Raw genomic sequence first — 24,444 nt, forward strand, 5'->3', positions numbered from 1 at the left:
TCGAATTAATTATTTACCTATGTTTTCGTAATAATGTTTATCTTCAAGCACTGCACCAAGAAGCGCCAACATCGGAGAAAATTTCGACGAAAACATTAAAAAAGTCTAAAAGGAAATGTGACAGACATCCACTAATAACGATTATCTACAATTACCCGGTATGGCGGCTCCTTGTAGTTCCGAGTGCTATTAAACCACTGACAGCACTAGTCACAGAGATCTGGAGGTTCCTTGTTTGACTCGCACACCCGGTATTAGCCAACGTTCGCCTACTTCCAACACAGATGCATACGAATAGCTCAGATTTTTCCAATTTCACAGATACTTGCCACGTACGCCGATTGTCATTGGTTTTTGGTACCTCAACGGAGTAAGTCATTTACATGTGACGGCTGTTAGCGGGATGTATTTACAATGATAACATTTTGCCGTGATGCGGCGTAGATCAAAAAATTCCTGTATCTTGCATGCATTACTGCTGAATTTCGTCTGTGTAGCAGTTTTCAAATGATTGCATGGTATTTCCGACATAGAGCTAGTCTGTGTCTACATCTGCACCCCGAAAGACGCTTCACTGTCACTTTCTCCATTTTCCTGTTCCGGTCGTAAATCGGCCGCGGGAGGAACGATTTTTTCAGCAAGCCTCTGTATGAACTCAAATCGCTCTAACTTTACCTTATAAAACGTCCCCTTAGAAAAATTAAACTGACACACAATATTTTTTAGCGCAACGCAATCTGACTTTCAATAATCCCTACAAAAGAATGGCCCTGACTAACATTAAACTATACTTTCACAAATCACTAAATCACTTACCTCACAAAAATCTTCGTCACTCAAACTACTGCAATACAGCGAGTGCCACTACTGCCAGCTAAATAAAAGATTCAAACTACTGAAGGCAGTAACTACTGATAGGCATAGTTAGCAAATGAAAGATTTTGATAAAGAGCAAACAATGTATTTACCTTAATAGTGTTCAAAAGTCATATATCAGTCCATGACCTCCAGTCTTACAAATTTACTGTCTCTGTCCAGATCATCCGCTCTCAAAATTCCCCCATCTCTCTCCCCACATCCACCACTGCTGGCGGCTCACCTCCAACTGCGCAACGCTACGTGCTATTAACATCCAGCTGCCCAACACTACAATGGCCAACAACAATGCAAACCAGCCACAGACTGCCCACAGCACAGCCAGTGATTTTCATACAGAGCGCTACGTGGCGTTACCAATATAAAAACCTAAGCAGCCTGCTTACGTAGCCCCCATGCTCCCCACAAAAAATTTTACAAATTGTCTTGGGCAGTGGCCAATACAGATTTGAAAAAATTTTCATAATTACAATAACAAAGAAATCAAATGCACACACTTATTGATACAATGTTGGTCAAAAGCTAAAATTTTCTCACAGTCCATAAAGACAGTCCTGATCGTTCATCACAGTAAAATTGTAGTGTTTTTCTCAAAGTCTGAGCAGTAAAAGAAAATGCACACGAAAGTAGTGGAATTCCATGCAGTCTTGAAGAAGTAGTGTTGTCCTTCCAACGGAAAGACAGTGCTGACTCTTGACATGCAGACAGGTGATGGGCCACACCAGAGCAAACCCACAGCAGAGTCAGTCGAAGTTTTGAAGAATATTGGTATGTAGGTCATCACAGAACAGACCACTGTAGTCTTGTTAGAGATTACGGTATTGGTGGGCCACCAGAGGTGCAGACCCACTGCATTCCTTGTAGAGATAATGGTGTTGGTGACTCATCAAAGGTGTAGACCCACTGTAGTCCTTGTAGAGATGGCTAGCAGCCATCCGTTGCGACTGTGCAGGTGCACAATCACCATAGAAGAGTCTTGTGGACAATATAGCAAGTCCATGAACCACCACTTGTGCACTCACAAAATTTTTTTTGAATGTCCTTAGAACCAGCAATGCTGTTATCCAGTCCCTTGCTGAATTATTAACACACGTGCAAACACTATCAGTCAATACTTCTCACATATTGTCCATATACTATGACCAACAGAAAAGTGTGCAGTGAAATGAATGCTTACAAGTTACTTAATTTGATGAACTGGTGTCAATTACAATTTTATAACATAAGAATACAGTAACAAAGGTACAAAATACATCATTAAAAACATAATAATACATATAACATTTGTAGTAATACAGGCTTTACAAAAGAATCGAACTAACATATACTTCAGTGTTACAAGAATTATGACATAAGTACATACATAAAAGATCAGAATAACTTTTGAAACATCAACTTCACACATGAGCGTTAAAGCAAAACAGAATAAATAATGTCTAAACATCTTTAAAAAGAAAGTAACATATTATTAGTGCAAATTATATTTGAGGACAACAGTATTCCTCATAATAGTGAATGTAGCTTAGTACTAGAAAATTCTGCAACGTAAGTCTTATCAGATAAACACATAAAGACAGGAAAAACATAAATACACAAGGGTACACAAACACATAGTGAAATGATACAAAAGGACAGGACAGGGTTTGTTTTCAGTATGACATTTGGTACTGCAGTCCAACCAAAAACTTCATTCCACAGATCTTTCGTCTTATTTCAACATTTCCACCAAAAAAATCCTATCCAAGCATGCTTTCTGTATTTATATGTTCACATATTTCTTACCTCACTACTTATTTTCCATTATCTTACCTCATCATTTATTTCCAAGAAAATCCTACCTAAAACTGTTGTCCCTAAACCCAACTTTTTTGTTCATATCCTCTTTCAAGAATACTTTTTTGGATAAACCATTTTCTTAGAGCTTCTCTATGCATTTCTTCCAATTCATCACAACTCGTTCTCTTATATAGCATACCCCATCTTAAGCTAACTTAAATCTACTGATCTCAGATGCTAAAGTAAGGGACAAGGCAACGCAGCAGCACAAAACAATTAACACAAACAGCAGTGACAAAAAAATGCAAATTGGCAAAGCAAGCAGCATAAATTAGCAAAGCAATTGCAATATTACAACTAATATAAGGCAATGCACAGCAAACAAGAAAAATAAATCCGTAGTAAAACTGGCTTAACAGAGTAATACAAAGTCAAATTCAGTGACATTATGCCTGGCAAACAGCAGCAGCAAATGCAATAACTTATATCTAAACATGACAAAGCTCAAGCAGAAAAAATATTACACTAAAGACAACAATGCAGTTACGGTAAATGTCTATTCACACCTTAATATCTATGTCATTAAAGTGGTGCACCACAAGAAGTTATGCTACCAAAAAAATTACCAAGTAGTTGAAAAGAAAATTATGTATGCATATTCGAAGAATATGGATCATAAAATTATTATTTAATAAATCTGTTGGCAGAAAGTGTTCACATTAGCAAATGAATTTTATTTTATTTTATAAAACCAATGTTGCAACACAGCTGGAAACCTGATATCAAATGAAATAAGGAACTATGTACAAAGTAAAGCATAAAAATATCATTCAATAGTCATGTGGTATTTCATAAGTTAGTAGAAATTCTCTCAACTCTCGTAGAAAGACGCTTATCATAATCAGGTGTGCAGATGTAAGTATCTTTCCAAGTAATGAGCATGTCGTATTTGCGATGCTTTCTAGAAAGAAATGTCAATAGCGAGGCTAATGGCCTCTCCTTCTTTTTCCACCTGTGCCTCTGAAAGGCACACACTAATGGCTTTTTTCCAGGTGACTGTCACGCAGCTGGGTGCTTACAGTGACCTACCTTCCTTACCAAAACATTTACGACATCAGTTTCCGCTACAGTGACAGTTTGATACAAATAAAATTTCACAGGTCGAAATATTTGCGTTACAAATCTGTAGAAACAAAATCCTATAAGTATTACAGTGTCCAGAAAATTTTGAGCGACATTGTGATACATTCACGCATTTACACACATTTCATAACTCTTAAAGTACGATTCTTGGTTTCCAACATCCTTTTTCACAAGTTCAAAATACCTCTGAGCACTATGAGACTTAACTTCTGTGGTCATCAGTCCCCTAGAACTTAGAACTACTTAAACCTAACTAACCTAAGGACATCACACACATCCATGCCCGAGGCAGGATTCGAACCTGCGACCGTAGCAGTCCCGCGGTTCCGGACTGCGCGCCTAGAACCACTAGACCACCGCGGCCGGCTTTTCTCAAGTCATAGTCGCTAACCACTACTCATTATTCCTTACCTTATTACACATATACATATTCATCGACACTTCTTCAATATTTCATCCTAATAAACACATAGCATAATCAAATTCCTCATATAGCATCAGCTTATTGATCATAAACGTACCTTAACAGCATAATACACATCGTCATCGTAAAAATAACATCATAACACCTCAGTCAAATCTCTAAAAAGCCGTAGCCTTCTGCAATAATGTCGAAACCTAAAAAAAAATTCTCTGCTCATTTCAATAGTGTCATCTACCTCAAACGTACTTTAAAAATCATGATCCCATGCCAAATACAACATTCAAAGCTCTCACAGTATCACAATGGTTCCGAAAAAATATGAACAGTTCACAAAGTACAGACAAAATACAATTTCATAAGTATGAAGTTATCCAACTGTGTAATTGCGTAAACATCTGTCACTGACATAGTAAAACAAAAATTTTGTTTCTCTGTTAAATGGTCAAATAGCTGTGTAATTTATGTGTTAGAGAAATATGGTACCGATGTGTTAAGTTGTATAAGCAAATATCATATTAGCTAGGGCTCCTTGTGCTTGTCGCACACATGGTACACAAAGAAAGCATGTACCCCCCCCCCCCCCCTGAGGATTAATGTAATTATACCCTCAGGTGTTACAGATTACAGCAATGGAATGAAATGTATTAAAAATAAATGTTTTAAGTACAAAATTAATCACTCAAATGCGTGTCCTGTAGCACTAAATGTGCATCTTGCTGTAAGATAATTCTGTGGAAGTGTCGTAGTTATCGTCCTCTGTAAGCAAAGTTCTGCTGAAGTCAATGTACTTACCTCATCATAAACAGAAGTGAAATGCTTTGCGTATAGATATCGTAGTTATTATGCTTATTGCTGTGATGAAGAAAGTACTGTACTGTAACGTATGGCTGTACAACGGAAAGCCTGTCTCATTGTAGCTATACCACAAAAGTTATTACTAAAACGTGTTTTACTTTACAGAATAATACATAAAAACTGTGCAGATATAAAACAGATACACCACAAAAGCAACAATGTAAATTGTGTCACACATTAGTAGCGTCATGATATAATCGTGTAGCTGTCAAAGAAACCAAATACTAAGTCATCTTTAATATCACAGAAAGTAGTTCAAATGAAGAATGTCTTTTCAACTAAACCAAAATGTTGCATTAAAATCTCATTAGCAGTATATGTTCTAAGTATGTAGGCCTTATAGTAGTTACATAATCGTGCAATTAACAAGCAAGAATGTGCACACACAATAACACTGTGTCCTCTGTTCACTATAACAATGCATTCGTAATTTCTGTTTAAATAAGTTCTCTTGGTTCTTGACTGGATATTTAACTTCAAACATTGTTGCATGTTAACAGATTCTAAGTCTGACAAAGCATACTAGTAATGTGAAGTGAAAAGTTTTATGGCAGAGCCTAAGTTACATGTGAAATGTGGTGCAATCCTTTACTCTTCCTACTATGCAGAGCTCCAGCTTCAACGGAATTATCATGTGGTATATGGTACATCGCTAAAGAATGCTCAAATTTTTCTTAAGGTTAGCGTCTATGTTATTTGTCTCAGAGCCAGCCGGCGCACGTGGCTACCTGCGGTGTGAGTCATTGTCTGCTATCTCTTTGTTGGTGTGCGTCGTTATTGGGATTAGGAGACCTAACTTCTACAAATTCACCTTGCCAAGAGGGCCCTGCCCTGTTTGAATCCCGCCAGTTCTGATGAAATTCAGGTCTGTCATTATTATTATATCGTCTGTCGTCATGTCGGTAATTTCTGTAGTTTCTTTCTTGTCGGTGAAGTGGTGAAGAATTTCTCCCTGAATTATGACTGCACGGTGGACCATTGCGTCTGAAGTTATTCTGTCTCCCATGATAATAATAGTTCTGGTTGCCATATTGTCTGTTTCTATGATTGTCTCTGTGATAGTCATTACCACGGAGAGGTGATCTTTCCCTGTAATTCTCACTACTGTGCCAACGGTTGTCATACAGGTGGTGTCTGTTTCCGTCACGATTTACATTGTAAGAATAGCCTTGACATGTCCAGTTGTTATTTCTGTCATCGCGGGATTGTGATGGATGTGACCTGTAATTGTTGTGCTCCTGTTTTCGCGTTCCGCGATTGTCAGTGTCAATTTCCAGTTCTTGTAAGAGTCCCTGAAAAGCTTCAATGCCACCGTTGCAACGTCCTGCCAAAATAATATGTCGTAAATGTTCAGGCAATTTGATTAAGCAAATGCGGATGAGTTCTGAGGGGCTGTAAGGGTTTGATAGGTACTGATTCTTGTGCAACATGTCTTCAAAATATTTCACAAGACTGGAATATTCAGATTGTTCGAAATGTTTCATCATTATGATGCTATGTTTTACTTGGTCTTGTGTGGCTTGAGTCCAATATGTTGAGAGGAAGGCATGATAAAATTCTCCTTCACTGTGGCAATTGTGAATGACCAATCACATTCTCACAGCTGGTTCATTCTCTAAGTAGCCACACATAAATTCTAATCTGTGCTCTAATGACCAGTTGGGAGGAAAACAATGAGAGAATTCATGAATCCACGCTTGTGGATGAATGTCGTCGCCAGAATTCTTAAATGTTTTGAATTTACGTGTAGTAATGAACAGCTTATAGTCAAAATCATCATGTTGGCGAGTCGCATATCGGTCATTGTTACAGTTCCATCTCAAAATTCGGTGCGCCTTGCCAATTTCTTTCATAATTTCCGAAATGCCCTGTGTTATTATTTTGTGGCTCACAAAAATCTTCGTCACTCAAACTACTGCAATACAGCGAGTGCCACTACTGCCAGCTAAATAAAAGATTCAAACTACTGAAGGCAGTAACTACTGATAGGCATAGTTAGCAAATGAAAGATTTTGATAAAGAGCAAACAATGTATTTACCTTAATAGTGTTCAAAAGTCATATATCAGTCCATGACCTCCAGTCTTACAAATTTACTGTCTCTGTCCAGATCATCCACTCTCAAAATTCCGCCATCTCTCTCCCCACATCCACCACTGCTGGCGGCTCACCTCCAACTGTGCAACGCTACGCGCTATTAACATCCAGCTGCCCAACACTACAATGGCCAACAAGAATGCAAACCAGCCACAGACTGCACGCAGCACAGCCAGTGATTTTCATACAGAGTGCTACGTAGCATTACCAATATAAAAACCTAAACAGCCTACTTACAACCTTTGTAGTCTTTTCACGAGGTATAAATAGGTGATATACATAAACTGCTTGACTCTTCTAGAAACGTGCGCTCTCGGAATTTTTACAGTAAACTGCTCCATGATACACGACACCTAACTGTAGCCTCTCCTACCGGTTATGATGATTATTATGGGCTTGAAGAGATCAAACATCTATAGTCATCAGCCTCTTGTTCACCCTCCAGGACGGAGTACGTGCACCCTATCATCTGTGTCCAGAGTAAATTCCATGTTCAAGAATGAGAACGTTTTCTTAATGTTTCTGAGTGTCATACAACTGAGAGGGGGACTTGGATACCAGCCCGGTATTTACCTTGTCGGATGTGGGAAACCGCCTAAGAACCTCATCAAAGCTGGAGGGTCACCAACCCCATGACGAGCAATATTCAAGTACTGGTCGAACAAGGGTTTTGTAAGCTACCCCCTTTGTGTGTAGACTTCATTTCAAAAGGATTCCCCTAAAGAATCTCAGTCTGGCATCTGGCTTACCAGGTATTAGCTTTATGTGGTCGTCCCATTTTGAACTGCTTTGGGCTCTTGCTCCCTGATATTTTATAGAAGTAACTGCTTCCATTAATTGTTCTGCAATTATTGTCTAAATCTACTTAACAAGGTTCCGAGAGAACAACATCATCTTTTTACATCTAGGTCTACATGGTTACTCTGCAAAACGTCATCTTTCTACACCTATATCTACATGATTACTCTGCAACTCGAACTTAAGTGCAAGACACAACTTCCAAACTATATCTCTATGGTTCCATATCGAAAACCACAATGGGAAAAAGAAATGCATAAATCCTTTCGTGAGAGCTCTGATTTCTCTTACTTTACCATGATAGTCATTCCTCCCACAGCAGGTGGGAAGCGACAACACACATTGTCATTCTAAGGAGAAAGACGTTTTCTGCAATTTTTGAAAATATTTCGCTGCAATGAAAAACGATTGTGTTTTAATGATTGAGATCCCATCTCATTTACAATCTACATGAAACACGAAGATGTGCTAACAAAAAAACGTTCTGACTGTATTAAAAAAAATTTCTGTGTCTACTGTCAATTCTATCTAATAAGGATTTCATACTATGTAGTAATATTCTAGATCATGACGGACAAGCGTAGTGTCACCAATTTCTCAGTGGATTTTCTGCATAATTTAGATGTTCTGATACTAAGATGAAGTTTTTGGTTTGTCTTGCCTGCAGTAGTATTCTTTGTGTAATTGTTCCACTTTTAGTTGTTTCTAATTATAATCCCTAGAAATTCATTCAGATCGACAGTGTCCAAAACTGTTTCATTTATAGTCTACCAGAAATTCAACAGAATTATTTTTGAAGGGAAGTTAGGATACAATCACTTAGTTAAGGAGAAAGCGGGTAACAATGATGGTTTTCATTTTCGTTACTTCAAATATATTTAAGTGCAAGATAAACAGGACATAAACAAAATATATGAAGTTTGAGGACTTATTTTTTATGGCTTAAATTATGTTTGATGTAAGTCATCACTGTGCAATATACGGTCATACCACATAGGTTGGGGTAAAAGTAGGTAACGCAGATGGCAGTAGGCGGTAACGATGGCCGTCTATAGAGCTATGAAAAGAAGTTACCAAAGAGACGTTTACAAAATCTTCATGTAGAGACTCGAACTAGCTGTGCCCAGCGTAAAGAAACTTCCGGTTTCATGCTTATTGATTTGAAAATTTTTCTTACACATTTGTACAATATTTTTATTTCTTTGTACGACTGTTTCAAAATTGAAAAGGTGTTTTGAGAGAATACATGAACATGACATTTTTTCGTTACTTCACTACAGACCCAACTCAGTTTTGTTTCCGTTTGTAGCAGAAAATTGGCGAAATGAATACCCAGGATGTGCCGAGCTTGTCAGTTAGTATTCAATAAAGGCTTATAAAGGTATTTTTTCTATAGTCTTTTAGATATTGTCAACACTTCTTCTCAAATTGTGATCGATTATTTACGACGAATTTCACTATCGAATCTGTTTTTGATGGTACAGTTACAAAGATTAACACCTTGAACAAGTCTTCATGACATATTATTCTAACTGTTCGCTATTGTGCAAACAATACTTCTTTTATTATTTTCAATGTTCACGTCATTAACATTACAAATAACCTAAATGATGCGCAGTGTATTGTGTTTATTAATATTTTCATAAAAGGCATGAAAAGAAAAGGCATTGCAAATAAGTTTGCAGGAAGGGATTGTAAGGTGGACACGAGGACTTATTATATAAAATTAGATACTGTTCTTATTTTACAGTTGATGATTTACACGAATCGGGGTGATATTCATTGCAAAAACAAGAAAACAATAATTTTCTAGTCGTCTTACTGGCTTTATAAACGCCGTATTTTTACAATCACATAGTTGTTCTAAAGTTTCTATACAAAAGCAGACCTGGTCTACATTCGTAAAAGTTTTTCTCTAATCGAACAGTTTGGCAGCAACTACGAGTAACGCTTTATTTCGCAAAGTATCCGTGAGAATAGCTGATGATGTATTGTGATGCAGTCTCCCCTGAGTGTGATTTCTTTTTCTCTCTCAGTGACGTAAGAGCAGTTTTGAAACGTTTTGAAGAAATTGTTTATCTGAAAATTAAAGTAGTCCCCGCAAGATTGTGCTAGCGGAGTGCATTTATGAGAATCAGGTTAATGTTGCACGATGTCAGTCTATCTTCACCTTGAATATTCTCGTCGTATAATTGTTGATTTGTTCACCCCAAAAGAGTCAATTAACGGAAGAAATTTGTTGTGCATATAGGTCTTCCTCACGTCAGTTAAAAATTCCTTTTCATGCCTTGTACGAACATATTAATAAATTCTGCATATTGAGCATTATTTCGGTTTATTTCCAATGTAAATAACGTAAAAGTGGAAAATAAAAAATTAATAAAAAGAAATGTCGTCATAGTGAATGAAGCCCACAACCCTCGGATTTCAGTTCTGTACTCTTTCCACCACTCCAACCGCTGCCTGGAAATTACGCTTTTCTTAAAACCACTTAATAATGTTTTGAAAAACAACACTCACAAACTCTTATGTTGTTTTCTCTCTAATGGGATTTATTATAATACTATCAGCATCACCTGCAAAATGTGCTTGTCTGTACTGTATGATCACAACAGTGGAAAAAGATAATTCTCTAACCTGAATTTAATCAAGAATATAATACATTTCCAAACAAATCAGTTGTCTGCTAAATCTGTTTATTTTACCTTTACTACCCTTGAATGACTCAGACGACTGTTGTTACACTTGCGATCGTTGTATGAAAACAAACAGCTACCAATTCTGTACCGACTCTGAAGTATCTCAGTAATTCGAACGATAGATGCTCTTTTCTACTACTCTGACAAGTGCATAGAAAGGCTGCAATCAGCTCTCCTTGTCACTGTTCATAATAATAACTTCCTGCGCTGATAAACAACTTCGGTTTCCTCGAACTGCTTCACATCTTTCTTTGCTGATATAACCAGAATTTCACACGCCGTTACTACTAATGTGGCACAAAAGAAACAACGAATGTAGTATTGCGATAATCCTAGTGTGCAGAACTGCAGAGAGATGGCTGCTGTAACAGTACTGTGTTGGAGGAAAAAGATGGATAGTGCAGGATCAGTAGATTGACTTTTTGAATTTTTTCGTTGCTTGTTTCCCATGGCATTTTCTACTTATCACAGTACTAGGCAACTCATTTTGTACTTGTCACATTATTTGCCTAAACTATTATGTTAAGTAGCATTACTTTTCTGTTTAATTTTGATTCGTGCCTTTGGTCGTTTGCGGTATTTTGATTTGTAATTTTGCCCGTTTACGTTATTGTGGTATGTAATGTTGCTCGTTAATATTACTTTGTTAAGTAAATTTCCACTGCACAGAAAAGTATGATATATACTATAGGCATAATTTCCTTTTACTTCTTTATTTTTATTTTTTGATATTTTAGAAATTAAAATCACGATATTAACAATCCTAGTCCTCACTGGGAGAGGTCAAAAAATAGTTTTAACAGCCAAGGCACAAAACACTGAAGACCAAACAGAACCAGAGCGAATGCTTAAGATGAAAGAAATAGATGAAACCATGAAGGAAAGTTCTAGCAAGCGTGTTTGCTTTAATTTCAAGAAGTAGTATGGCAGTGGGAATATTTGCCTGCTGAACAATTACGAATATGCTCAATACTTGCAGTCCTTTTGAGAAAAGGGTTTTCACTGTTCCCTCTTGTAGTCAAAAGCTCAAATGGAAAAATGTGCTTCGAAGCAAACAGTGATAACTATTACCTCTTTAACAGTGATGGAAATGTTTCTCTGAAAATTCCACTGAAAAGTATTGAAAGCGTGAATCTACCTCTCAGAAACTTCACCACATGGCTAATCTAGCGCCAGGGAGTTAGGCAATCCCTTCGGCAACCCTCAGGTGGTGTTTGTCTACATTCAGGCTTAGCTCAACTAAGGTAACTGGGAGACAACGAGGGGTGTTCCTGAACGGGGTGTCTTACAGGGACCCTTTTTCGTTTTATTCACACGCATGTTAATGTTGCTCACCCCTGTGACATGGCATAGGAGGAAGCAAAAAATGTGGGATAATGGCAGGTAGCTCTACATGTGGAAAACTATAAGTTATTGCGGATGACTAGGAAAATCAAACTGCAATCTAACGCACCTGACACAGTCACGTCATTTAAATATCTGGGCGTAAAGTTTCAAAGCGATACGAGGTGGAACGAGCATGAGAGAACTATGGTAGGCAAGGCGAATGGTTAACTTCGGTTTATTGGAAGAATTTTACGAAATTGTGGCTCATCTATAAAGGGGACAACATACAGGACGATAGTGCGACCCTGTTCTTGAGTACTGCTCAAGTGTTTGGGATCCGTACGAGGACTGATTGAAGGAAGCAATTCAGCGGCGGGCTGTTAGACTTGTTACCGATAGGTTCGAACAACACGTAAGTGTTAACGGAGATGCTTCGGGAACTCAAATGGAAATCCGTGGAGGGACGGCGACGTTCTTTTCGAGAAACATTACTGAGAAAATTTAGAGAAGTGGCATTTGAAGCTGACCAATGAATGATTCTACTGCCGCAAACATATATTGTGCGTAAGGACCTCGAAGATATACATTATGCGTAACGACCACTAAGATAAGATACGAGAAATTAGGGCTTATACGGAGGCATATAGACAGTCATTTATCCCTCGCTCTATTTGCGAGTGGAACAGGAAAGGAAATAACAAATACGACGGGCGTTTGAAAAGTCCATGCAAAGTCTGAGAGATGGCACCACTGGCACGTATCGAGGTCATGTTTAGTTAGTACTATCTTTGGAAAGAACGCACACCTATTTTCAGCCATATTGATCTATTTCTTTGTGTTTGGAATTCGTGTGAATCAAGGAAGTCGAGTGATTGTCAAAAAGTGGACCAAAAATAATTTCGTGTGATGATTAAACATTACTTTATGAAAGGCAAAACACCTCAGGAGACTAAAGAGAAGCTTGATAAACATTACGGTGGCTCTGCACCTTAGATTAGAACAGTTTATAAGAGGTTTCAAAATTTTCGGCGTCGCCATATGGGCACAAGTGATGCTGAACGTTCTCGACGGCCTGTGGAGGTTACAACTCCAGAAATCATTGATAAAATCCATGATATCGTGATGGATGACTGAAGAGTTCAGGTGCGTTAGATTGCTAGTGCTGTGGGCATCTCCAATAAACGTGCACATAATAGTTTGCATAAACATTTGGACATGAGAGAGCTATCCGCAAGATGGGTTCCGCGATTGCTCACGCTTTACCAAAAACGGAATCGTGTAAAGTTTTGCAAAAATCGTTTGCAGTTGTTCAGCAAGAATCCACAGGAATTTAAGCGTCGTTTCGACACTGCGGATGAAACGTGGATACATTATAATCCTCCTGAAACGAAACGACAATCTAAACAATGGGTTACCAAGGGAGAATCTGCACCAAAAAAGGCGAAGACCATTCCTTCGGCCGGAAAGGTTATGGCGACTGTCTTTTGGGATTCGCAAGGGATAATCCTCATCGATTATCTGGGAAAAGGTGACACTATTAGAGGTGCATATTATTCACCATTACCGGATCGTTTGAAAACCGAGCTGCAAGAAATCGCCGGCGACTGGACAGCAAAAGTGACCTTTTCCATCACGACAATGCACCACCACACACCTCAGCAGTTGTGGTCGCAAAATTAATGGAAATAGGATTCCAACTCGTTTCACATCCCCACTATTCTTCAGAGTTGGCTCCCTCGGACTACTATGCGTTCCCCAATTTGAAGAAATGGCTGGCGGGACAAAGATTTTATTCAAACGAGGAGGTGATTGCAGCAACTAATAGGTATTTTGCAGACATGGACAGTTCCTATTATTCGGAAGGTATCAACGAATTAGAACAGCACTGGACGAAATGTATAAGTCTAAAAGGAGACTATTTCGATAAACAAAAAAGGTTTACGCGAAACACGTAAGTAGATTTTATTTTTGCACGGACTTTTCAAACGCCCTTCGTAGAGGTACAGGGTAACCTCCGCCACGAGGCGTACGGTGGCTTGCATAGTATCTATGTAGATGTAGACGTAGAAAAAGCATAGGAACTCTTTGCCGCTTCGGATCACGTTCACATTTTGATGGATGGTTTGTAACAGTCCCTACTGATTACAAGCTATACAGCAGAGAAAACCTGCAGTCGCTCTACTCTCCAAAATGGTCAGATCAAGTTCAGTGGGGTTGCAGTTCCACCATTTCCTTAGAGAAGGATTGAAAGGCCCAGGGAGTGGCAGCTGTGACGAACTTTGTGAAGAACGTCATCTTGTTGCTCATAGCACCACGAACCGTCGTTTCCAGCAGCGAAATGTGTGGGAATCAATGTCCCAGGCGAAGACTTGGTTTCACTGACGCCCTTTATGCGACCCCCTGTCGACTCTGAGCGGCGGTGAGCCTGAAATGTTTTCCTCGGCCACCCATAAGAACAGCCACGTGATTCAACACTGGGTGTCGCGGTTCTGACCTCAGTCGCTAGGGCGCCAATTGTGGTGCAATTTGGTGCCAATGTGAAGTCATCAACCCATCTTACAATTCACATAAACATCTCAGCTATGGCTCGACACCTTGTCTTTTGAACCGTCGCCAATCCCGAGTGTGCAGGGTGCATGCTTTTTCACCATTAAAGTGATACGTTACAGGCATCTTTGAGCCATGTGTGGGAATGGGAGACAATTACGGGGTTTCAAAAAATTGATTCTTGTTTAGTACTAGCAATGAAGAAAACCTAGCAGTCAAAAATAATGCAAACAGCCAAGGAAAAACGAAAAACAATTCATCGCTCCTAATGGAAGCACTGAAAAAAATAAAATAAATAAAAAAATAAAAAAAGTAATTCGGGCAAAAGTGTTTCTCTTTACAAGCAGAACAAAAAATTGTCTAGGAGCACTAAGTCGTTATCTCAAAACTGTTCTCAAAATTGTACTACTAAATTCACTAAAGATGACAGATGATGGATATATTCAAATTACTGGAAGACAAGGGATTTGTCTACGCAACTTGAAAACATCGTACGTCGTTCTGTCGAAATAGGACCTCAGTGTAAGCATCCGAAGAAAGAGAGAAAGCTGAAACACGCATTCTATTTCGAAGAGAATGGACATCGAGTGACAATCTGTAAACATTTTTATGTGTACCTTGGATATTGTATGACGAACGTTTCTACTAACTTCGAAAAAAGTTAAAGATGGATTTGTACTAGAGGATCTTTGGGGTAAATAGACTATTCATGTTTCAGTTGATGACAATATTAAAAATAACATGCGCGCGAGCATTAAATCAGCCCTTCGCATTGAGAGTCATTATCTATGAGTGCACACGTCCTGCGACAGGGAGAACTATTGCATGTATCTACAGAGACTACGTAGAAGATTGCAAAAAGAGTAGTACACCTATAGTATTCTATGTTTTCAAAAGCAAAGCAAAAAAGATTTATGTGAATTTTGTTTGGTATACGGGATCTGTATAGAAAGATAGTAAAAATCCACATCAGAACCATACACAGTAAGTCAGACGACGAATGTTAGCAGCATCGGTATTTCGTTAATAGAAGAGGGAAAATCTCGTTCACAAACAGGATTCAAACCTCCATTCTAGAGGACCTGTTTAACATTTTAGCGTTGCGCAGTATGGAAAGTGATATAGTGATATTTTAAGACAACTAAGTTGTGAAGACGTTATACACCGAAGAGCCAAAGAAACTGGTGCACCTGCCTAATATAGTGTAGGGTTTCCGCAAGCACGCAGAAGTGCCGCAACACGACATGGCATGGACTCGACTAATGTCTGGTGTCGTGTTGGAGGGAACTGACATCATGAATCCTGCAGGGCTGTCCATAAATCAGTAAGAGTACCAGAGATGGAGATCTCTTCAGAACAGCACGTTGCATGGCATCCGAGATATGCTCAATAATGTTCATGTCTGGGGAGTATGGTGACCAGCGGAAGTGTTTAAACTCAGAAGAGTGTTCCTGGAGCCACTCTGCAGCAATTCTGGACGTGTGGAGGTGTGGGGTGTCACATTGTCCAGCTGGAAATGCCCAAGTCCGCCGGAATGCACAATGGACATCAATGGATGCAGGTGACTAGACAGGATGATTATGTACTTATCACCTGTCAGAGCCGTATCTAGACGTGTCAAGGGTCGCGTATCACTCCAACAACACAGGTCCACACCATTACTGAGCCTCTGCCAGCTTGAAGAGACCCCCGCTGAAATGCAGGGTCCATGGATTCATGAGGTTGTCTCCATACCCGTACACGTCCAAAATTTCAAACGAGAGTCTTCCGACCAGGCAAAATGTTTCCAGACGTCAACAGTCCAATGTCGGTGCTGATGGGCCCAGGCGAGGCGTAAGGCTGTGTGTCGTGCAGTCATCAAGGATACACTACTGTGCCCTCGGCTCCGAAAGCCCATATCGATGATGTTTAGTTGAATGTCGCGCACGCTGATACTTGTTGATGGTCCAGCATTGAAATCTGGAGCAGTTTCCGAAAGGATTTCACATCTGTCTCGTTGAAAGATGCTATTCACTGGACGTTGGTCCCGTTCTTGCAGGATCTTTTTCCGGCCGCAGCGATGTGGGAGATTTGATGTTTTACAGGATTCCTGATATTCACGATACACCCGTGAAATAGTCGTACGGGAAAATCCCCACTTCATCGCTACCTCGGAGATGCTGTGTCCCACCGCTCGTGCGTCGACTATGGCATCAGCTTCAAACTCTCTTAAATCTTGATAACGTCCGATTGTAGCAGCAGGAACCGATCTAACAACTGCGCCAGACACTTGTTGTCCGCAGCGCCGTATTCTGCCTGTTTACACACCTCTGCATTTAAATACGCATGCCTATATCAGTTTCCTTGGCGCTTCAGTGTAAATACCTCCATTGGTTGTAGTGTAGGCGCAGAGCAATTAGCGGATAAGATTGTTTTAAGCCGTTCATTTTGAGGCTGATTATTTGGAAAAGTATCGTATTTCAATTAAAAGATGATAAAATTTGCTTAGTTGACACCTTCCATTTGTTATTTAGCATTTGCATAAAAACATGTTTGTTGCCAGTTACAATAGGTAATTTTTTGTGTGGATGAGAATCTCAACTTGTTTAAAATAAGGTTGTTTACAGCGATGTTAATAAATAGTCTTAAGTATCTTAATAATATTAACTCATTAAATCATGAAAGGTTTACCTAAATCTTTTGAGTTAAGTACTTCTTACAGTGTGTTTAAAAAATGACCGGTATATTTGAAACGGCAATAAAAACCAAACGAGCAGCGATAGAAATACACCGTTTGTTGCAATATGCTTGGGACAACAGTACATTTTCAGGCAGACAAACTTTCGAAATTACAGTAGTTACAATTTTCAACAACAGATGGCGCTGCGGTCTGGGAAACTCTATAGTACGATATTTTCCACATATCCACCATGCGTAGCAATAATATGGCGTAGTCTCTGAATGAAATTACCCGAAACCTTTGACAACGTGTGTGGCGGAATGGCTTCACATGCAGATGAGATGTACTGCTTCAGCTGTTCAGTTGTTTCTGGATTCTGGCGGTACACCTGGTCTTTCAAGTGTCCCCACAGAAAGAAGTCACAGGGGTTCATGTCTGGCGAATAGGGAGGCCAATCCACGCCGCCTCCTGTATGTTTCGGATAGCCCAAAGCAATCACACGATCATCGAAATATTCATTCAGGAAATTAAAGACGTGGCCGGGCACCATCTTGCATAAACCACGAGGTCTACGGCAGTTTGTACCGCCACAAATTCATGAAGAATGTCCAGATAGCGTGATGCAGTAATCGTTTCGGATCTGAAAAATGGGCCAATGATTCCTTTGGAAGAAATGGCGGCCCAGACCAGTACTTTTTGAGGATGCAGGGACGATGGGACTGCAACATGGGGCTTTTCGGTTCCCCATATGCGCCAGTTCTGTTTATTGACGAAGCCGTCCAGGTAAAAATAAGCTTCGTCAGTAAACCAAATGCTGCCCACATGCATATCGCCGTCATCAATCCTGTGCGCTATATCATTAGCGAATGTCTCTCGTGCAGCAATGGTAGCGGCGCTGAGGGGTTGCCGCGTTTGAATTTTGTATGGATAGAGGTGTAAACTCTGGCGCATGAGACGATACGTGGACGTTGGCGTCATTTGGACCGCAGCTGCAACACGGCGAACGGAAACCCGAGGCCGCTGTTGGATCACCTGCTGCACTAGCTGCGCGTTGCCCCCTGTGGTTGCCGTACGCGGTCGCCCTACCTTTCCAGCACATTCATCCGTCACGTTCCCAGTCCGTTGAAATTTTTCAAACAGATCCTTTATTGTATCGCTTTTCGGTCCTTTGGTTACATTAAACCTCCGTTGAAAACTTCGTCTTGTTGCAACAACACTGTGTTCTAGTCGGTGGAATTCCAACACCAGAAAAATCCTCTGTTCTAAGGAATAAACCATGTTGTCTACAGCACACTTGCACGTTGTGAACAGCACACGCTTACAGCAGAAAGACGACGTACAGAATGGCGCACCCACAGACTGCGTTGTCTTCTATATCTTTCACATCACTTGCAGCGCCATCTGTTGTTGAAAATTGTAACTACTGTAATTTCGAAAGTTTGTCCGCCTGAAAATGTACTGTTGTCCCAAGCATATTGCAACAAACGGTGTATTTCTATCGCTGCTCGTTTAGTTTTTATTGCCGTTCCAAATATACCGGTCATTTTTGAAACATCCTGTATTTACAGATTTTTATTTGGAAATTGTCCTAAAATGCTGTTTTCTGCAGGATAGGCATCACAAAATTTTCGACATTGTGGTTTCAGCTTAGGAGTGTTTAGATAAGTACGGCCCTGTGTCGTGCGATTGATATCAGTTCCCTTATAAGCGGTTGCGCTCGATCCAAGTGGCTAGGGCCTCTATGGTTTGTGATACTTTCAGCACTAAGTAGTGTACAAAGTAGGGGCCAACGGCCTTGCCCCAGTGGTAACACCGGTTCCCGTCAGATCACCGAAGTTAAGCGCTGTCGGGCTGGGCTGGCACTTGGTGGGTGACCATCCGGTCTGCCGAGCGCTGTTGGCAAGCGGGGTGCACTCAGCCCTTGTGAGGCAAACTGAGGAGCTACTTGATTGCGAAGTAGCGGCTGCGGTCCGTAATGTGACATACGGCCGGGAGAGCGGTGTGCTGACCACATGCCCCTCCATATCCACATCCAGTGACGCCTATGGTCTGAGGATGACACGGCGGCCGGTTGGTACCTTTGGGCCTTCATGGCCTGTTCAGGAGGAGTTTAGTTTAGTTTAGTAGTATGCAAAGTGAGGTATGTAGCGATTCCTTATAACCAAACTCTGTTCCCGTCTTCGGGTATAAATTCCAAACATTTTACCAGTGTTTCATGCAGTGAGGGCGTATGATATTTGTGATGTTTATCTTTCGGTTGGAGGTGAATTTAAAGCTCTTTGTGTTCTTGAAGAGCCGTAGTCTTACTGGCAGTTCTCGGTTCCGCACTCTCCATCCCTTCCTCCCACAATGACATATAGAAAACGCTGTTCTTCAGGAATATTCATCAGAGTCATTCACACAACGTAGTCATTCAGTGATAAACAGCAAGCTGGAAGAATTCAATAGTAAATCACTTCCACCAAGCGCAACCACTCAGTCAGCTCCTTATCTGTTTCAGTTGACGCCATTATGTGCTACGTATGCCATTCCGCATTGGATTATCGCTGTGGAGATCCCTTCAGCGATCCTGAGGACCTACTGGTGACCTGCCCAGACGAGGATGGGTTCTGTGTCAAGAAAAACTCCACAGGTGAGATTCCTTCGAATTGCTCTACAACATATCATGTGCACGTTCTACGCCGATCAGAGGAGTGTTCTTATTGTAGAGGAAATAGTGGCGTGGGATGCTTATTGTAATAAAATCCTTAAGAATGACACGAAATAAGCCCATTTGGAGCTGCTGAGGAAATCGATACCCTATGAATCGGATTACAATTAGAATTACATCTTGGGTACATGTTACTGCATTAAAACTGATAACTGGTTTTGGCTTTACTGCCTTAATCAGAGCTAAAAATTAGAAGATATAATAAAAACGTATCAACACAGTTATGAGACAAGAAAATAGACATTACATGTGGGAAGAAAGTGATCAATTTACCTAAAAACTACAGCAGCAAGAGCAAAAAATGCATATTTATGGAAAAGTTTTTGTTGTTATTGTAGTCTTCAATGCGACGAGTTGTTTGGTCCAGCTCTCCACACTACTCTGCCCTGTGCAAACCTCTTCATCTCCAAACAGCTACTGCAACCCACATCCTTTTGAACCTGATTACTACATTCATCCCTTGTCCTATTTCCAAATCACCAACACTTTCTTCCAATACCAAATTTGTGATTCTTTCATGTCTCATAATGTGTCCTGTCATTCGATCCCTTCTTTTAGTCACGTTATTCCACAAATTTCATTTCTCTCCAGCCGTATTCAGTACCTCCTCATATGTGACATGTTCTACCGATCTAATCTTGAGCACTGTTCTCTAGCACCACATCTGAAAAGATTTTCTTCCTGTCTGAACTGGGTATCGTTCATGTTTCACTTCCAAACATGGTTACAGTCCATGCAAGTACTTTCAGAAAAGCCTTCCTAACACTTTAAATCTATATTCGATGTTAACAAGTTTCTCTTCTTCAGAAACGCTTTTCTTGCCATTGGCAGTCTACATTTTACATCTTCTGTATTTCGGCTAGGTCAGTTACAACAATACCCATCCTCTCCTTTTATTGTCTCGTTTCCTAATCTAATCCTCTCAGCATCGCCTGATTTAATTTGACTACATTCCATCACTCTTGTTTTGCTTTTGTTGAAGATAATCTTATAACCTTTGAAACTTCTTTATTGAAATGAGTGTGTCTCTACTTAAATTGCAGAATGACTGAGAAGATGAAACTTCTACATTATTTGATTCTGAAACAGCTGAGTAAAACTGGTCGTATTGAGCATACTTTCTCTTTACTTTTTCTTATCATGTCAACACTGACCCACAATATTCTAGCGCAACGCAATCCGACTGCTCAAAAAAGTTACAACCTGACTTCAAATAATTAATTCAAAAGAATGGCTCTGACTAAAAAGAAATCTTAACAATAACCTATACATTTCATTAAGCACTTACCTCACTAAAATCTTCGTTACGCGAACTACTGCAATGCAGCGAGCGTCAATACTGACAGCTAAATAAAAGATTCTAACTACTAAAAAAAATGGCTCTGAGCACTATGGGACTTAACTGCTGTGGTCATCAGTCCCCCAGAACTTAGAACTACTTAAACCTAACTAACCTAAGGACATCACACACATCCATGACCGAGGCAGGATTCGAACCTGCGACCGTAGCGGTCACGCGGTTCCAGACTGTAGCGCCTAGAACCGCACGGCCACTCCGGCCGGCCTAACTAATAAAGCCACTAACTACTAATAGGCATGTGGTTAGCAAATGAAAGATTTTGTTGCAAACTAAATAATGTATTTTTTTGTACCTTAATAATGCGACATCCAGTTCAAACACGAATATAAATCGTCCATTGACATCCAGTACAAAGGTATATAATCATGAATAATATTCAGTCTCCAAGTCGAACATGTACAGATCGTTAACCTACGCTAACACTTCAGACCTCTACTCTCCATCAATGCTAACTTCTCACATCTAACATCCACCACTGCTGGCTGTTCACCTGCAACTGCCCCACAGTACTGGCGATTAACTTCCACCAACGAGTCCGACCAGCCACAGAATCTCTTACAAAGAAAGCGCAGTCAGAGCTCCAATGCAAAGCGCTACACAGCGTTGCCAACACAGAAGCAGCCCACTTACACCTTCTTTAAAGATGCTGTCCATCCCGTTCAACTGCTCTTCCTAGTCCTTAGCTGACTCTGACAGAATTACAATGTCACTGGAGAACTTCAGAGTTTTTATTTCCTTCCCGTGAACTTAAATACGCTCACAAAAATTTTCTTTGGTTCTCTTTATTGTTTGCTCAGTGTACAGACTCAATAACATTGGGGCTAGGCTACAACCACGTCTCACTCCCTTCTCGGCCACAGCTTTTCATGCCTCTCGACTCTTATCAATGCCGTCTGGTTTCTCTACAAGTTCCGTTTAAGCTTTCCCTCTCTGAAGTATGTTCATCATGCCACAGAACATCATTGATACATATTACACCTAACTTCAAACCTATCAGTTTTCCTTTTTTAATCTCCAGATTATGCGACCTAATATTCCAAGCTCCGACCCGCAGATTGCCAGTTTTGTCTTCCGTGGTGACGACATCCTTCTGGGTAGACCCGACTAGATAATTTTACCTCCGGAAATCTTACTCAAGAGGAAGGCATCATTGTTTAACCATGCAGTAAAGCTGCATTCCATCGGGAAAAAGAACGGATGTAGTTTCACCTTGCTTTTAGCCATTCACGGTACTAGCACAGCAAAGTCATCCAGACGTCGCCCCTAGCAACTACCGAATAGGCTGCTGCCCTCTTCAGGAACCACACGTTCGTCTGGCCTCTCAACAGATACCCCTCCGCTGTAGCTGCACTTATGGCACAGCTATCTATATTCTGTAGCGTTGAGGCATGTAAGCCTACCCACCATGGCAAGGGAAATGATTCAGGGAGTAGGGAGGTTTATGGATCAGTAAATTTTGCAGTCACAGGAGCCAGTTGGGCCAGTAAACTCTCGGTTCCAGACAAGTGAAAGTGTTTGTATACTATGTGTACACTGAGGTGGCAAAAGTGATGGGATATATTCATAATATCGTGTTGGACCTCCTTTTCCCCGGCATATTGTAGCAACTCGACGTGGCATGGACCCAACAAGTCATCGGTAATCCCCTGCAGAATTACTGAGCCATGCTGCCTCCAAAGTAGTCCATAATTTCGAAACTACTGCCGGTGCAGTATTTTTTGCACGAACTGACCTCTCTATTAAGTCCCATAAATGTTCGATGAGATTCATGACGCGCAATCTGGGTGGCCAAATCGTTCACTCGAACTATCCAAATGTTCTTCAAACTAATCGCGAACACCTGAGTCCCGGTGACATGGCGCATTGTCATCCATAAGAGTTCCATCGTTGTTCAGAAATCTGATGTCCATAAAAGGCTGCAACTGGTCCCCAAATAGCCGAAGATAACCATTTTCAGTCAACGATCGGTTCAGCTGGACAGGTCCATGGCTTCGTGGGCCGTCGACCACCGCGTTGTCCCTGGCGAAAGGTAATGCCTGAAATTTGGTACTCTCGGAACACACCTGACACTATGGATCTCGGAAGATCTAATACACTAGCGATTTCCGAAATGGAACGTCCTATTCGTCTAGCTCCAAATTCCATTCCGCCCTCAAAGTCTGTTAATTCCCGTTACGCAACAATAATGACGTCTGAAAATTTTGCACATGAATCACGTGGGTACAAACGACAGCTGCACTACTCTTTTATACCCTGTCTACGCGATATTACCGCCATGTGTATATATGCTTTTCGCTATCCCATGACTTTTGTCACCGCAGTGTATATTAAACGATGTGAAGTAGAATACCTTTCATACTTTTCTAAAGTGTGGCACAACCTGTGTCTTTAAAGTAGATCGTAAACGTTATTTGTAAAAGCTAAAGATTAGCTCGTTTCGCTCGTGACAAAGGAACGTAATATATTTTGTATGATAAAACTTAAAAGCGCAAAGCCCGCATCTCGTGGTCGTGCGGTAGCATTCTCGCTTCCCACGCCCGGGTTCCCGGGTTCGATTCCCGGCGGGGTCAGGGATTTTCTCTGCCTCGTGATGGCTGGGTGTTGTGTGCTGTCCTTAGGTTAGTTAGGTTAAAGTAGTTCTAAGTTCTAGGGGACTTATGACCACAGCAGTTGAGTCCCATAGTGCTCAGAGCCATTTTTTTAAAAAGCGTAAAAACAATTTGAAACTTGTTTGAACACTGTATTTATACAGTTAGATTGGAAATCGGCATTACATGAAAAGCGGTAATAGCACTGCAGCTGTCACACAACTTTATACGTCATCCTCTTCAGTGCAGATACAGCACAAAGACCACCCGATTCACAGAATTGCAGTTGTCGTCTCTGGTGCGTTGCGTGTCGTGCAAGTAGGCAGGCTCGTAACATTTGGGTTCAAGTTAAACATGTACGCCATGAGCACCCATCGAAAAATTGAAAATACACTCCTGGAAATTGAAATAAGAACACCGTGATTTCATTGTCCCAGGAAGGGGAAACTTTATTGACACATTCCTGGGGTCAGATACATCACATGATCACACTGACAGAACCACAGGCACATAGACACAGGCAACAGAGCATGCACAATGTCGGCACTAGTACAGTGTATATCCACCTTTCGCAGCAATGCAGGCTG

At 40.5% G+C, this 24,444-nt stretch overlaps 1 protein-coding gene and 1 pseudogene across 1 annotated transcript in view; both read left to right on the plus strand.

Annotated features, from left to right (window-relative positions):
* LOC124596139 overlaps window positions 1-24,444 on the plus strand; it is a 49,216-nt gene that overhangs the window by 14,706 nt on the left and 10,066 nt on the right. Inside the window, exon 2 of the mRNA XM_047135159.1 lies at window positions 19,700-19,831. Within this exon, the coding sequence (XP_046991115.1) occupies window positions 19,700-19,831 (132 nt within the window). The remainder of the gene's footprint in view (window positions 1-19,699; window positions 19,832-24,444) is intronic.
* On the plus strand, window positions 18,985-19,101 carry LOC124597601 (annotated as a pseudogene).

Source organism: Schistocerca americana, chromosome 2, assembly GCF_021461395.2.
Source record: "Schistocerca americana isolate TAMUIC-IGC-003095 chromosome 2, iqSchAmer2.1, whole genome shotgun sequence".
NCBI lineage: Eukaryota > Metazoa > Arthropoda > Insecta > Orthoptera > Acrididae > Schistocerca > Schistocerca americana.